Raw genomic sequence first — 13,369 nt, 5'->3', positions numbered from 1 at the left:
GACTACAAAGAAAAAAGTGCATTTATTTTATCTTTTTATCTTTTTTGGGTCACATCAATCAACATCTCCTCTCTACTTTTTTTATACATAATACAAAAAAAGTCAAAAAGTGCACTTATTTAGTCTTTCTAAACTAGGCCTAAATAAATGAGTTCGAATTAAATTTTTTGACTAATTTAATAAGTCTTCATTTAGGAAGGAAGGTTTGGGCTAAAATAATCTTATAAGACAAAATAAGCTATTTTAACCCAATAAAACAAAACATCACATCTAATCCATAATCATTACATTCTTTCTCTCACAAAAATTTAAAAAAGTCAAAAAGTCTTTATCAAACGAGTTTTTTAGCCTCAAACTAAAATAGTCAAAAAGTCAACCAACTTTCCAAACGAATCCTAAATAAGCTGAATTTGAGATCGAATAAATTAAACTCATAAAGTGTAACTCATTTATTTTATTTAAATTATAAATAAATATACTAATTATATAGTCAAATAATATAAATAATAGTAATAAAAAAATTATTATTTGATTCTGTTTGGTTTAGTTTTATAATAATGATTTAAGGTCATGTTTGATTCACAAGATTAATAGTGAAGTATTAATAATCTCAATCCCATGCTCTAATCCACTCAATCAAACATGCCCTAAGGCCCTGTTTGATTGGGGGATATGAAGATTGGGATTGGATATTATATCCGGTGGGGTCCATATATCCCATGTTTGTAATTTTTTTTTGAAGGGGATATAATATCCGGTGGGATTGTATATCCCCCAAAAGTGGAGGATATACAATACCATCCCCCCCATTATATCATATCCCCTTGGTTGGGATATGATGTAAAAAGTCCAATTTACCCTTTTGTCTATCTAACATAATATAATTTAATATATTTTTTTGAATTTAATATAATATAATTATTGAATTTAATTTAATATAAATATTATTGAATTTAATTTAATATAATATAATATTATTGAATTTAATTTAATTTAATATAATATAATATTATTGAATTTAATTTAATTTAATATAATATTATTTAATTTAATACGAATTTTGAATTTAATATAATATAATATTATTTAATTTAATTTAATATAATATAATTTAATATAAATTTTGAATTTAATATAATATAATATTATTTTATTTAATTTAATATAATATAATATAATATTATGAGGGCAATCTTGGAAATTACTTGTTATATCCCACAATATATTTTGTAAAACAAACATGCATAACATATATCCAATCTTATATATCAAGTCAACAAACATGACTTGGGAGATATACTATCCAATACCTATATCCTATTCATTATATATCCTGACTAAATCCCACATCATATTATATCCTCCATTTTATATTCAGTGAAACAAACGGGCCTAAGTGTAGAGTTGTGTTTTCAAAGATAAGTTTTTGAAATGAGTTTTGAAAATAGAAAATTTATTTGGTTATGAATTTTGAAATGAGTTTTAAATTATATTTTGAATAAAAAAAATAAAAAATAATCTTAAACAACAAAATAAAAAAAATATTTTTCTGACTTTTTTGTTTGTTTTAAAAATAGAATTTTGAATTAAATGTTTGATTATAAATTTTAAAATATTTTAATTGAAAACATAATGTCAAAATTAAAGCAAACGCAATCCTTTTCACATGTTTTGTTTTTGAATTTTTTTTTTTAAAAAAAAAAAAATGGGTTTGGAGCCTAGTCGGAAACAAGAAAGTGATTTGAAATGGTAGAACACTAGAGTAAAAAAATATACTCTATATACTAGTTGGAATTTCCCAAATGAATCTCTGTTGTGTCTGTCTTCTTCTTCTTCTTCTTCACCTTTCAAAATCTCTATCTCTCACTGAGACCTGTGTTGCAGTCTCGGCCCACCACGTTCATTTCAAACTTCCATTTCATCTCCACGTTTCACCACCACTATCTTTCATTTTGTAAAAGGGTTTCTCTCCAAATCCACAATTCTCTCACCCAGATCGTATACTTAAAGCTCACACACTCTTTCAAAGGTCAGATCCATTTCCTTTTCCTCTTTATTTTCTCTATCAACCATGACATTACCCTTTTCTTGTTTCTCTTCTCTTTGGTTACTGAGAAAATTATAAAGGAGTTAGGATTTGGTGGGTTGGTACTTGTTTGTGCTGAGATCTGATGATGATGATGATACACTTCTGCTTCAGTCAGTGCTTTGAAGCAGGGCTTATTTAATGTGTTTGATTGGGTAATTATTAGTAGGTTATGATTTATTTAATTTTTGTTGCTCTCCATCTATGTTCTGTTCTGATCTTCTAAGCATTGATCAATCTTTTCATGTGAAGAATGTGACTGTCGGTTGTGTAGTTAATTTTTTGTTTCATTATTGCTTCTGGTTTTGAGCACTCTTTATAATCTTTTGTTTATCATTTCTTGATCATAGTAAACAAAATAGGAGAAATTACTTATTAGTTGTACCAACAAAAAATTATTACATAATTATCAAAAAAAAATTTATAATTTTAATTATTAATATATATATATATATATAAAGGTTACCACTTATATGTAATTGTTTTCTTCTTTTTTTTTTTTTTTTTTTGAAAACTCACACTGGATTGAAATCCCCAACAAAATATGAGAAGAGAAATATGATTATCATAAGAAAAAATGAGTGAGAGCACTAATTAGTGCTATCACTAATAATGTGACAGTAGGTCTCATTAGGAATGATTTGATGTTTTAATCTTGGTGTTATATTTTTTTTTCTTTTTTTATTGAGTGTCATGTCATTAATGGTATTTTTAGAATTCTAAAATAAGTTGTGTCTATCATTATTGTTATCATAAATATTAGAAATGATATTTATTTCTTTGTCATTGCTTGTTTGTACCAGATATGGGAGGCAATTTGGATTGATAAAAGTACCCTTAATCTACTACCCACTTTTTTTAACTATTATTATTATTCATCTTGTTTGGTTTCTAATTTTTTAAAATACTTTTTAGAAAATTTTATTTTTTTATTTTTTATATTTTTTTGTTTTTACTGAATTTTTTTAATATTTTAAATAATTTTTTTACTTTTTAGACATACCTAACATAAATACACTTAAAAAGTAAGAAAATTATAAAAAAAGTCTTTTAAAAATTCACTAAATACCAAAAATATAAAAAAATACAAGAATTTAGTATATTTTTTGTATTTTTATGTATTTGTTAATTTTTTAAAATATTTTTTTATAAAGTTTTTACTTTTTAGATACATCTAAGTAAAGTGTATTTAAAAAAAAATAAAAAAATATATTTAAAATTTAAAAAATATTCACTAAAAATAAAAAAATATAAAAATTAAAAAATTTAATTTTTAAAAAATTTAATCTAAAAAATTCAAACCAAACACAATCATTATTTTTTTTTCTCATTTTTTATGGAGATGAAAGGCTATTTTAAATGCATTGATGGCTGATGCAGATGGATGCCAAAAAGTGGATGAGGATCTACTCACTTTTACACTGCCCTAGAAAGCATGCGCACCACGATTAAAAAGGACTTTTCAAGTAGGGGTTGTTTCAGAAACAATGAGTAATGAAAAATGATTTGCACTCCCAATTTTGAAGACTCCAGTGACCCTCAGCTGATGTGGCAGCACATGATTGGTTGAATTTTTTTTTTTTTTTTTTTTTTTGATTTTTACTTGGTCCACAGCCTCCCACGTGGAGTGGGGTGCTGGGGGTCACCCCCAACTGGGGGTCCCAGCACGGCTGATGAGTAATACTCTCAATTTTTATTTTTATTTTTTTAAAGTAAATTACACTTGCCTCCTAAATTTGAGTCAAGAGTCTCTCCTCGCAGTCCTGTCCTTGCATTCGTTTTTGTAGGTTTTTGGGTCTACTTTTAGACCTAATTTTGATAATCCGAACCGTTCATATTTTATGATTTATTCAGTATATCATACTTGTAAAAAACCAAGTTGATCGGATATCAGAAAGCATGTGTTCGCAAAACTGTTTATTAAATTATTTAAAAAATAATTTTTAGTTCAATTTTTCGAACACGTACTTTCTGATATCCGATCAACTTGATTTTTTACAGGTATGATATACTGAATAAATCATAAAATATGAACGGTTTGAATTATTAAAATTGGGTCTAAAAATAAATCCGAAAGCCTGCAAGGACGGGCGCAAGGACGGAGACTGCAAGGAGAGGATCCTGATTCCTAAAATTTGGCTTTAAGATAGATTCCCCTTAGGCCCGTAGCTCAGAAACACTACAAACATGTAGGATGTTGAATTGTAGATACTTTTTCTTTTGTTGAATTGGCATGAAACCCTAACAAAATTTGTGCTTAGGTTTCTTGAAAGAATCTTCCATGAAGAAACTCTTTTAGGTTTTCTTAAATGTAATAGTTCTTTCTTTGTGCTTCTATTTGTCATTATGTTATGGTTCCCAAAGTTTGTACATGGAAGAAATTGTGCAATAGGCTCCTCCCCTAAAATCCTCTAAATAAGAATGTTAACTTTTCCACCATCTTTTGGGATTATAGCCTCATGATTTATCCCCATCAGTAATTAGATTTTGATAGTCCCTTACTATATTTATTTGCTAACTAATTTCTTTTTACTTTTGATTATTCCTCTGCTGGTGCAGATCATTGGCTTTGATTAATTAGCACTATTTACTCTTCTTCAATTGATTGCCATAAGTTGATCAAATGCCAAGGTCAAGGTTAGAGAACTTATCAATATCATTATTAATGCAGCTCCTTTCATACATTTCAATTTTTTTTTATTGCTATAAACCTAGTCATTTGGTTTTAGAGATTATACGTTGCATCCCCATGCCCAGAACCTATATTGTTAAGTATTGCTTCTTCGTGCTAACAAAACCAAGGCAAATAAATTTTATTAACCTTTGCATTAGATGATTATCTTCAGAAATTATGACTTCTTTCTTTTGGCATAATGGTTTTTGCTGGAAGTTAATTCATCTCATATGTGTATTAGGGGATCAGAAATGCCTCAAAAGCAGTCTTCCAGAGGCCCACTCAGGGGATCAAGCTCTGATTCCGATCCACTACATTATCGACCAGTTACTGATAAAAGCTCCAAGCTAGGAGATCGTCGATCACCAAGAGGTGCCCAATCTGATCTCCTGAACCAAAAGAAACTTGGTACCCGCATTGCAGACCTAGAATCTCAACTCGGGCAAGCACAAGAAGAGCTCAAGATTATGAAAGAACAGCTAGCCTCCGCAGAGGCATCAAAGAAAGAAGCTCAAAAACAACTGGAGAAGAAAACTCGGAAACTAAGTGCTCCGGATGTAGTGGAAGTTGAAGATAAGCATCCTCCAACTGAGGTCCAAGAGTCAAACAAAACAGACGACAACAACCCACATGAGATTCCCGATGACAACCAGTGCGAAACTGATGTTTTTGAAGTCCCAATGGAAAAAGTGTCAGTGGAACCTAAGGTTGAATTCAGCGAACAGATTGATCAAGAAGATGCTGAAGAAGCCAAACCAATTAGCATGTTAACTGAATCACTGGAGACACAAAAGCCTACATTTGACGACTTGGCCTTGAAGAACGATGAAATAAATTTGTTGAAAGCTAAGTTAGAAGAGAAAGAGAAGGAACTAGAAGTTTTTTGCCAAGAAAACGAGAGCCTAAAAGGTCAGCTCAATGAAGCAGCTTCGGAGATATCAACAGGTCAAGCCAAGGAACAGGAAATGACTTTGAGGTTGAGCCAACTAGAACTAGATCTGGAAGACAGTAGAGCCAATGAAGTCAAGTTGAAGGAGAAGCTTGAAGCTGTGGAAGGAGCGAAGGAGGCGTTGGAAACCGAAATGAAGAAACTGAGAGTGCATACAGAGCAGTGGAGGAAAGCGGCCGATGCTGCAGCCACAGTGCTTGCCGGTGGCATGGAGATGAACGGCGGGAGAAGAATATCAGAGAGGTGTGGGTCCATGGATAAGCAGTCTGGAAGTGTTTTCGAGCCATCGGTTGGTGGGTATGGAGGCTTTGTTGGTTCACCTGGTTTGGGTGATGATTCGGACGATGGGTTTGGGAGAGGAAAGAGGAAAGGCTCTGGTATTAGAATGTTTGGGGACCTGTTGAAAAAGAAAGGGCAGAAGTAATCTTTCTCTTCGTTAATTTAACTTTGAAAACCTCTCTCATTTCCATCTTCTCTTTGGTTATATTGCATTTTGGTTGGCATTGTCTTTATGTTTGTGCTGAGATTGAGCTCTCCAAATCTCTTGGGATGATCTTGCTATGTATGTTGAGTTCTAATGGGTTTTGGAGGCCACTTTTGTAATGTATCAGCAGCAATCCATACTCTTAATGGGTGATGTAATGTCCAATGCTCTTTCTAAAACCAGTCAAATGTTAGCACAAATTTGCATTAAATTTGATCCATTGGCTGATTTGCTTCAAATTCAACTCGCCTGGTGAAAAGATAATCAATTTCACCTGCCTAGTTTATAAAAAAAAAAAGAAAAAAGAACAAAGCATTTCTTCCCATTAATGGAGTTTGTACAGAAAACTAGCATTCTCTTCTACCCGGGCTTGGTTGGGTGGGGGTATAGACAAGTTTCAATCTACAAAACCCGACTTGATCCAACAGCAGGAAATTAAAAATTTTGGACAAGTATTGATATATTTGTACATATTACTTATTTATTCAATAAAAAAAGTGTTCAACTTGAAATGATGATTTTTCACTTTTTAAAAAAATAATTCCGTTGCCGGGACTTGAACCCGGGTCTCTCGGGTGAGAGCCGAGTATCCTAACCAACTAGACTACAACGGATTGGTGTGTGAATGTTCTTGTTCATAATATTAGTATACATCTACATGAGTAAGATTACATTCATACACTTTTATACAATATATTTTACCATCTCTCCATATTATATAATGATGCGGAGTTCACTCCCATTGTGAATATGCGATAAAAAATATTATAAAAAAATGTGATTGTAGAACTCTTTCTACATGCTATGCCAATTGAGGAGTGTTAAGAACACAAATATATCTTGCATAATGAAACCCATATGTGAGACAAATGGTGGGATTCACATGTAATTTGCCTCACATATGTGTTTCTTGAATTATTCATGCCAACTAGTATTAACATTTACCTCCCACTATTTAATAGAAGTATTTTAGCTAGGATTGTAAAATAGGTTGTGTGGAAGTTAGTTTATTTATACCAAAATCAAGTCTACAGGAAAATTATTGTTTAAAAAAATTAATTTGTTTGGCATATTTTTTTTAATTTATTAACTTTTTTAATGTTTTTTTTTTTTAAAGTTACTGAAGTGAATTTTTCGATGAAAAATAAGTTGACCAAATGAGTTAATATTTTTTTTTAGTGAAAATGACTTTTTCCACCTTTAGTTTTTCTATTTTTATTTTCATTTTCATTTAACTGCATTAAATACCATTTTTTTCACTAACACAATAGGACTGAGCAAGGAACCCATATAATCCGTAATCTGATCTGGTCTAGTCCAATCCGGTAGGATTGGATTGATTTTTTGAATCCGTGATTCGGTTCCGGATTATAAATTTAAAAATTTGTAGGCCACGGATCTATTCCGGATTGAAATCGATCCGGACCGTATACATTTAGTCTATATTTATACCATATACTCTCCCATCTAATATCATTTCTTGTTTCATATAAAAGCTAAACACTAACCCTAATTCATCTCACACGCTGCTGAGCTCACTCACTCACTACTGTCTCTCACACTCTTATCTCTCTCTCTCTCTTCTCTTTTTCATCCATCTCCGATCATCATGCATCTTCGATCATCATTCATCTCCGATCATCCATCTCAGATCTTCAATCTCACACGCTACTCACTCACTCACTACCTCTCAGACTCTCATCTTTCTCTCTTTGTACTCTCTCTCTCTCTCTCTCTCTCTCTCTCTCTCTCTCTTTCTCAGACACTCTTAGATCCTCTATCTCTGATCATCCATCTCAGATCTTCAACCTCACTCGCCGCTTACTCACTGCCTCTCACACTCTCATCTCTCTCTGTCGGTACTCTCTCTCTCTCTTGATGAGCTCCCTCTCTCATTCTATATATATATATATATATTATATTTTATTTTTGTGGGAATCATGTTCTATTTGCTGATTTTTCCAGTCCCAATTTGTCACATTTGATGAATAAATCTATTTGATGTCATTGATGATCTGTTTGATGATTTTTCCATCTTGTGTTTTTATGTCTTTGATAATGAATAACATTGTTGATCTGTTTGATTGCTCTATTTTTGAAGCCATATTATTATTTGACAACTCTTATATTTTGTTTTTGTGGGAATTATGTTCTGTTTGTTGATTTTTCCAACCCCAGATTTGTCACATTTGATGAATGTTCTGTTCTATTTTGTCACATTTAATACAATCCAACACTCTACTTTGTGTAATGTAAATCCAGTTTTAGGAGAAGTCTACAATGGTTATGTTTTTTAGAAATTAAAATGTTATATATTTTTTTGTTATTTAAGTATGTGAATCCGTGGTCCTAAATCGATCTAATCCGCGTTTAAACGGATTGGTTCGGATTGACTCCACAATTTAAACCGATTGAATTGATTCCAATTTTTTAGGAACCGTATAAAACGGATTGGTTTTGGTTTTACTCCAATCCGGACCAATCCAAACTATGCTTACCCTTATAACACAGATAGGTTATGATATATGGGTTGTTCCATTGGACTAGATGATTTGAAAAGAAAAAAAAATGTAAATCTCTTTGTTGTAATTATTTGTTTGAATTATTAAAAATGACAAATAAAAAGAAAACTGAGAAATATTCTCTTAAAATTTATTTTTTAAATCTCTTCAAAGTGAGAACGTTTGAAAAAAAAAAAAAAAAAAAAAAAAAAAAAAAAAAAAAAAAAAAAAAAAACCACATTACTGACTTTCTTTTATAATACGAAAACTGCCATCTAAACACAAAAGAAATAAAAGTATAATTTTGTCATTCGTTAATCAAAACTTGTATTTTGCACCAGTAAATTAGCTTTCTTGTTCATAGAAATCAGATATTTCCTGCTCTCATTGTTTCATTATCCATTTTTAAATGACTCTGTACAAAGTTCAAAAGAAGAGACTAAGCTGTAAATTATGAAAAAATTATTAAAAAAAAAAAAACATGTTTTAAAACATAAATGTAGACATGATCAATAGAGGAATGAATTGATTTTTTTTTTTTTTGTGTGTGTGTGTGTATGTGTGGATAAATTACATAAAAATAAGATTTATATAAATGAATGGTAAAACACATGAAGATATATATATATATATATATTTTGTGCATTAGACAGGAAGGGAGAGTCTTGTCATGGGAAAGATTTGAAAACTTTTGGGACGATAGTTAAAAGTTGATTTTTTTTATTTTTATTTTTTTTTTGGCTTTTAAAAAAAATGTATAAAAAATGTGAGAGATGATGTAACTCAAAATGGATTAAAAGTTGAGAAATGATTTTTAACTCACTTCCCAAAAGAGACTTAAGGTAAAGGGATTTTTTTGGCCCGGTCCAGTCTAAATTTATGAAAGGATTTTAATGTGGACCATACGGAGCCCATGTCACATATATGATGTACTTTATGCTTCTCAGCACCCTAACATATTAGAATGACTTCCAGTGCATGGGACAACTAAGAATTTTCTGTACACATTGTCTCTTCAATCAAACAAAATAAAATTTGAGTGATTGTCCTGTCCATTCTCAATAGATTTTCAAAAATGCTATTCTTCATCCTTGTAAACATGACATATATATATATATATATATATATTCAACTTTTATCTTAATAATCTTTCTAATCGAAGTCGGTTAACTAAGGACTTGTTAACTTGTTAGAAGTGATTATTTACGAGTGTTGAAAAACAAAATTAATGTATTTGGTAAAATTTCCTTATAAACATATTAGAAATTTGGAATATCTATATAATTATCATTTTCTAAGATTATTATTATTATGAACACATGTACAAACACCTTGTCACTGAATAACTCACTCATCTTGTCATCTCTTTAACCTTAAGTTTGAAAATAGGTATAACTTAACGTGAGTATGAATGGACTTGCGTGATGATAAGCACCTTTGGATGTCAAAAAAATAAAATAAAAATAGACATTCTCGTTAAAGAAAGCAGCCTAACCATTTAATGACATAAGGTTGCGATACGATAAGAAAACAAAATCAACTGTTTATAAATTGTCAATCATTGAGAGTTTTAAGATTTTTCTTAATTTTTCTAAGATTTAATACAAATATTTAAAACTATAGTTCTTTTACGATTATTGATCATGTTATAGAAATTTTCATTTCATATTACAATGCAAAGGATTTGGATCCAAGTTTTTAAACCGTGTTGGCAAATATGGGTCAAGTTGCAGCCTTTGCTACTGCAATATCACCTGCTCCGCTTCCAAAATTAAGAACGAAGTATGAGGAAGCATTAGAGCACCTCCAGTAGTGTAATTTATTATGACATAAACATTGTATTTGGTTGAAAGATTTGTAAAGTGATTAAGAAAAAGAAAGAAAAAAGATAGGTAAAATGTGAATAAAATACATTTACATTTCATATAATTTTACACATATTTTTCTTTTCTTTTTAAATCACTTCACAAATCCCCCAACTAAATACCGCAAAAAAAGTACTAAGAACACATTCCCAATAGTATAATATTCATTTGGCACGACAGGAGGAGCACTATGCCAAATTTTAATCATTGAATACCCTTTTTTTTTATTAAAAATATATTTTAAAGATATTAGTACTCTTTTGGCAATCCAAAAAAAGCCACATCTTTTTTCTTTTTTTTTTAAATTTTTTGTTTTTAGTGTTTTTTTTTTTTAATTTTGTTAAAATTTTTTACTTTTCTGGTTTGTTTTGTTGAGACGAATTAGAAAAGTATATTTTTTGTTTAAAAAAAATCCAAAACAAAATTGAAAAAGCCAATATAAGCCAAAAAAGCTACTATTTTTTGCCCCTTTTTTTTGGCTGTCTTTTTTTGGACTTGTTTTAAAACTTTTTTAAAATTATAATTTTTTGGTTTGTCTTGTTAAGCTAATCTAGAAGTTTAAAGCATTTTGAATTTTTTTTAAAAAAAGTTCACTAAAGACCAAAATAAGTAAAAAAAGAAAAGAAAAAAAAAAAAAAAACCTACAAAATAAGCAAATCCCAAAGCAACCCAAGGAAACACAATTAGGTTGTAAGGCTCCTCAATTTTGTAAATCCTAGTAAAACACTTACTTTTGAATTATAGTAATAAAAGTCCTTAGTTTCTCCTTTATTAGCAAAATTAACCCTAGAACTAAAAACATATCATGGGTGAACCCGTACAAACCCTAATCGATCCCGATAACTTAGAAATCATTTCTAACACTCTAGTATTAATTATTTAACTCTCAAATTTTAGATTAGTAGCTTAAAATCCTAATTTTTGATTTTTATCATTTTCATTCGATTATGTATCTTTTAATTCAAAGCAAGATCATTCAAACCAAATTATTTTTCTTAACATTATTTTAATTAATACTACACTTGAAATAGGTATTCTAATCAATTTCAAACCCACACGTTTTATTTTAATTACATTTTGAGCCCAAATCATTCTTTATACATATAAAAGTACACCCTCAATATTATAATCTTTTTTTTTCGTCTTTTGTTTTCAAAATATCAACAATATGTATATATATAAATAAATGAGAAAAGTCCCTCAAATCTACATCGCATGGCCAGCCACCCTAGCATATATACTTGTAGTGTACTTTTAAAAACAATATTGCATGATACATAGAGGAAAATTTGACCTTGGTACCATAATTCAAGCAAATTTGTCTTGTACTTGTAACTAGCTTAGTTCTAATTAAACATAACCCTAACTAGAACTTGTTTAAGTGCACAATTAGGGCCCTAATCATCCCTCATTCCATTACATCCTAACTAAATCCAAGCCTATTCATTTGAATTGGAACTAAGGACATTTTGGACTTTTCACCATTCTCTCTCTTTTTTTTTCTTTTTCTTTTTCTTTTTTTTCTATAAATATACCAATCATCTCTACACTTTTGAGTAAAAAACACACTCACACACTACATATTCAGCTAAGAAAGAGAGGAGAGGAAGAGAAAAAGAGAGGAAGACAGCTTTGGTGGTAGAGGAAAGGAAAAAAGAGAAGAAATTGCGCAAACTCTTCAACTAGGTAACAAGTAAGCCACAATGTAACTCTCTATTTTATTTTCCTTTTTCAAATACAATTTATAAGAGATTTAAAATCATATTTTTAAATGTGTTGTAATGGTGTTCATGTGTTCAAAGTTAACGAATTGGGTTTTGATCCTTCTTATACTCATATTTCTTCTTAATAGATGAAAAACTACATTTTTCCTTACATATCTCACATTATTTCCAAAGGCATACCACCACTCTAAAAATCTAAGTTATTGGCACATTATTTATTATGTTTTCATCACAAAAGAAGTGAAAAATTTCCCTTAGTTGGCCTATTTTCTCATCAATCTTCTTATTTTGAGTATTATGCATGAAAAACCAGTTTTATAGCCAACTTTCAAAAAATTTATAAAACTGTAGAAAAATATTTTGAACCTTGGTTTTATGTCAAAAACTTCCTTAAAGAGTTAGCTTTCAAAGAAAATTGGTTTCATTGAAAAAGAGTGAGAGGTTTGAAAGAAAGTTCAATTTTTGTAACGGTCGACGAATTTGAATAGCGCTGGAGTGTTTCTTAAAGAACTAAAAATCTAGAAAAGCTATTTCATTTCCAAAAAATGTTCTTAAAACTAGATAAAATTCTCTACGAACCATTGGAAGGCCAGGCTTGGGAAAAGTCTGGAATGGTCCTTTTGATTTTAATTTTTAAGTGGTACTGAATCTGAAAATTTAGTTTCGCATTGGTATTCTAAGCTCTTGTTTTCATGAATATGCCTATTAGTATATGATCATGTCTTGGTATGATATTGCATGTGTTATGGTTATGTTCCTTATCTTCTTCATTTGATGATGCTTATGCTTATGTGGATATTACTATCTTGTTGAGTTGTTCTAACTTTAATTTAAGACATCTAACTCAACAGAAACCTTGATTGGGGTGGTATTGGGTTTTCAATCACTTGAATAATGAAGAGATGACAATGTGTTATGTATGGATTGATGGGAGGTGCTCCCTAATTGAAGTTTAAGTCTTGCGCAAGCGGTTATCACGTATCCCTAGAATGGAACAGACGTATTCGGACTCTTGTGATGATTTTATTTGGTGAGATAAGGTTGGGTGCAGATGGGACATTCAGGAAGATAATTCTTTTTTGGAAG

General features: G+C 30.2%; 1 protein-coding gene and 1 non-coding gene across 7 annotated transcripts; one reads left to right on the top strand and one right to left on the bottom strand.

Annotated features, from left to right (window-relative positions):
* The first annotated feature begins 1,772 nt into the window (after positions 1–1,772).
* On the top strand, positions 1,773–6,404 carry LOC114261678 (interactor of constitutive active ROPs 4). Of its 6 annotated transcripts, none has more exons than XM_028201965.2 (4): positions 1,811–2,241; positions 3,467–3,577; positions 4,646–4,723; positions 5,002–6,404. In XM_028201965.2, exons 3-4 carry the CDS (start codon positions 4,710–4,712, stop codon positions 6,131–6,133), a joined length of 1,146 nt encoding a protein of 381 aa, XP_028057766.2. In that variant the 5' UTR covers positions 1,811–2,241; positions 3,467–3,577; positions 4,646–4,709; the 3' UTR covers positions 6,134–6,404. The 6 variants fall into 6 exon arrangements, with proteins under 6 accessions (XP_082735835.1, XP_028057765.2, XP_028057766.2 ...); XM_082879710.1 differs by having other exon boundaries at positions 1,816–2,029; XM_082879709.1 differs by lacking the exon at positions 3,467–3,577 and having other exon boundaries at positions 1,773–2,029.
* A 330-nt stretch (positions 6,405–6,734) lies between these two features.
* On the bottom strand, positions 6,735–6,807 carry TRNAE-CUC (transfer RNA glutamic acid (anticodon CUC)). The gene has a single exon. It is a non-coding gene; the product is annotated as a tRNA-Glu (tRNA).
* Positions 6,808–13,369: the final 6,562 nt, after the last annotated feature.

The sequence above is a fragment of the Camellia sinensis genome, chromosome 7 (genome assembly GCF_055761805.1).
Source record: "Camellia sinensis isolate YWXY chromosome 7, ASM5576180v1, whole genome shotgun sequence".
NCBI lineage: Eukaryota > Viridiplantae > Streptophyta > Magnoliopsida > Ericales > Theaceae > Camellia > Camellia sinensis.
This window is presented reverse-complemented; position numbering and strand designations above follow the sequence as displayed.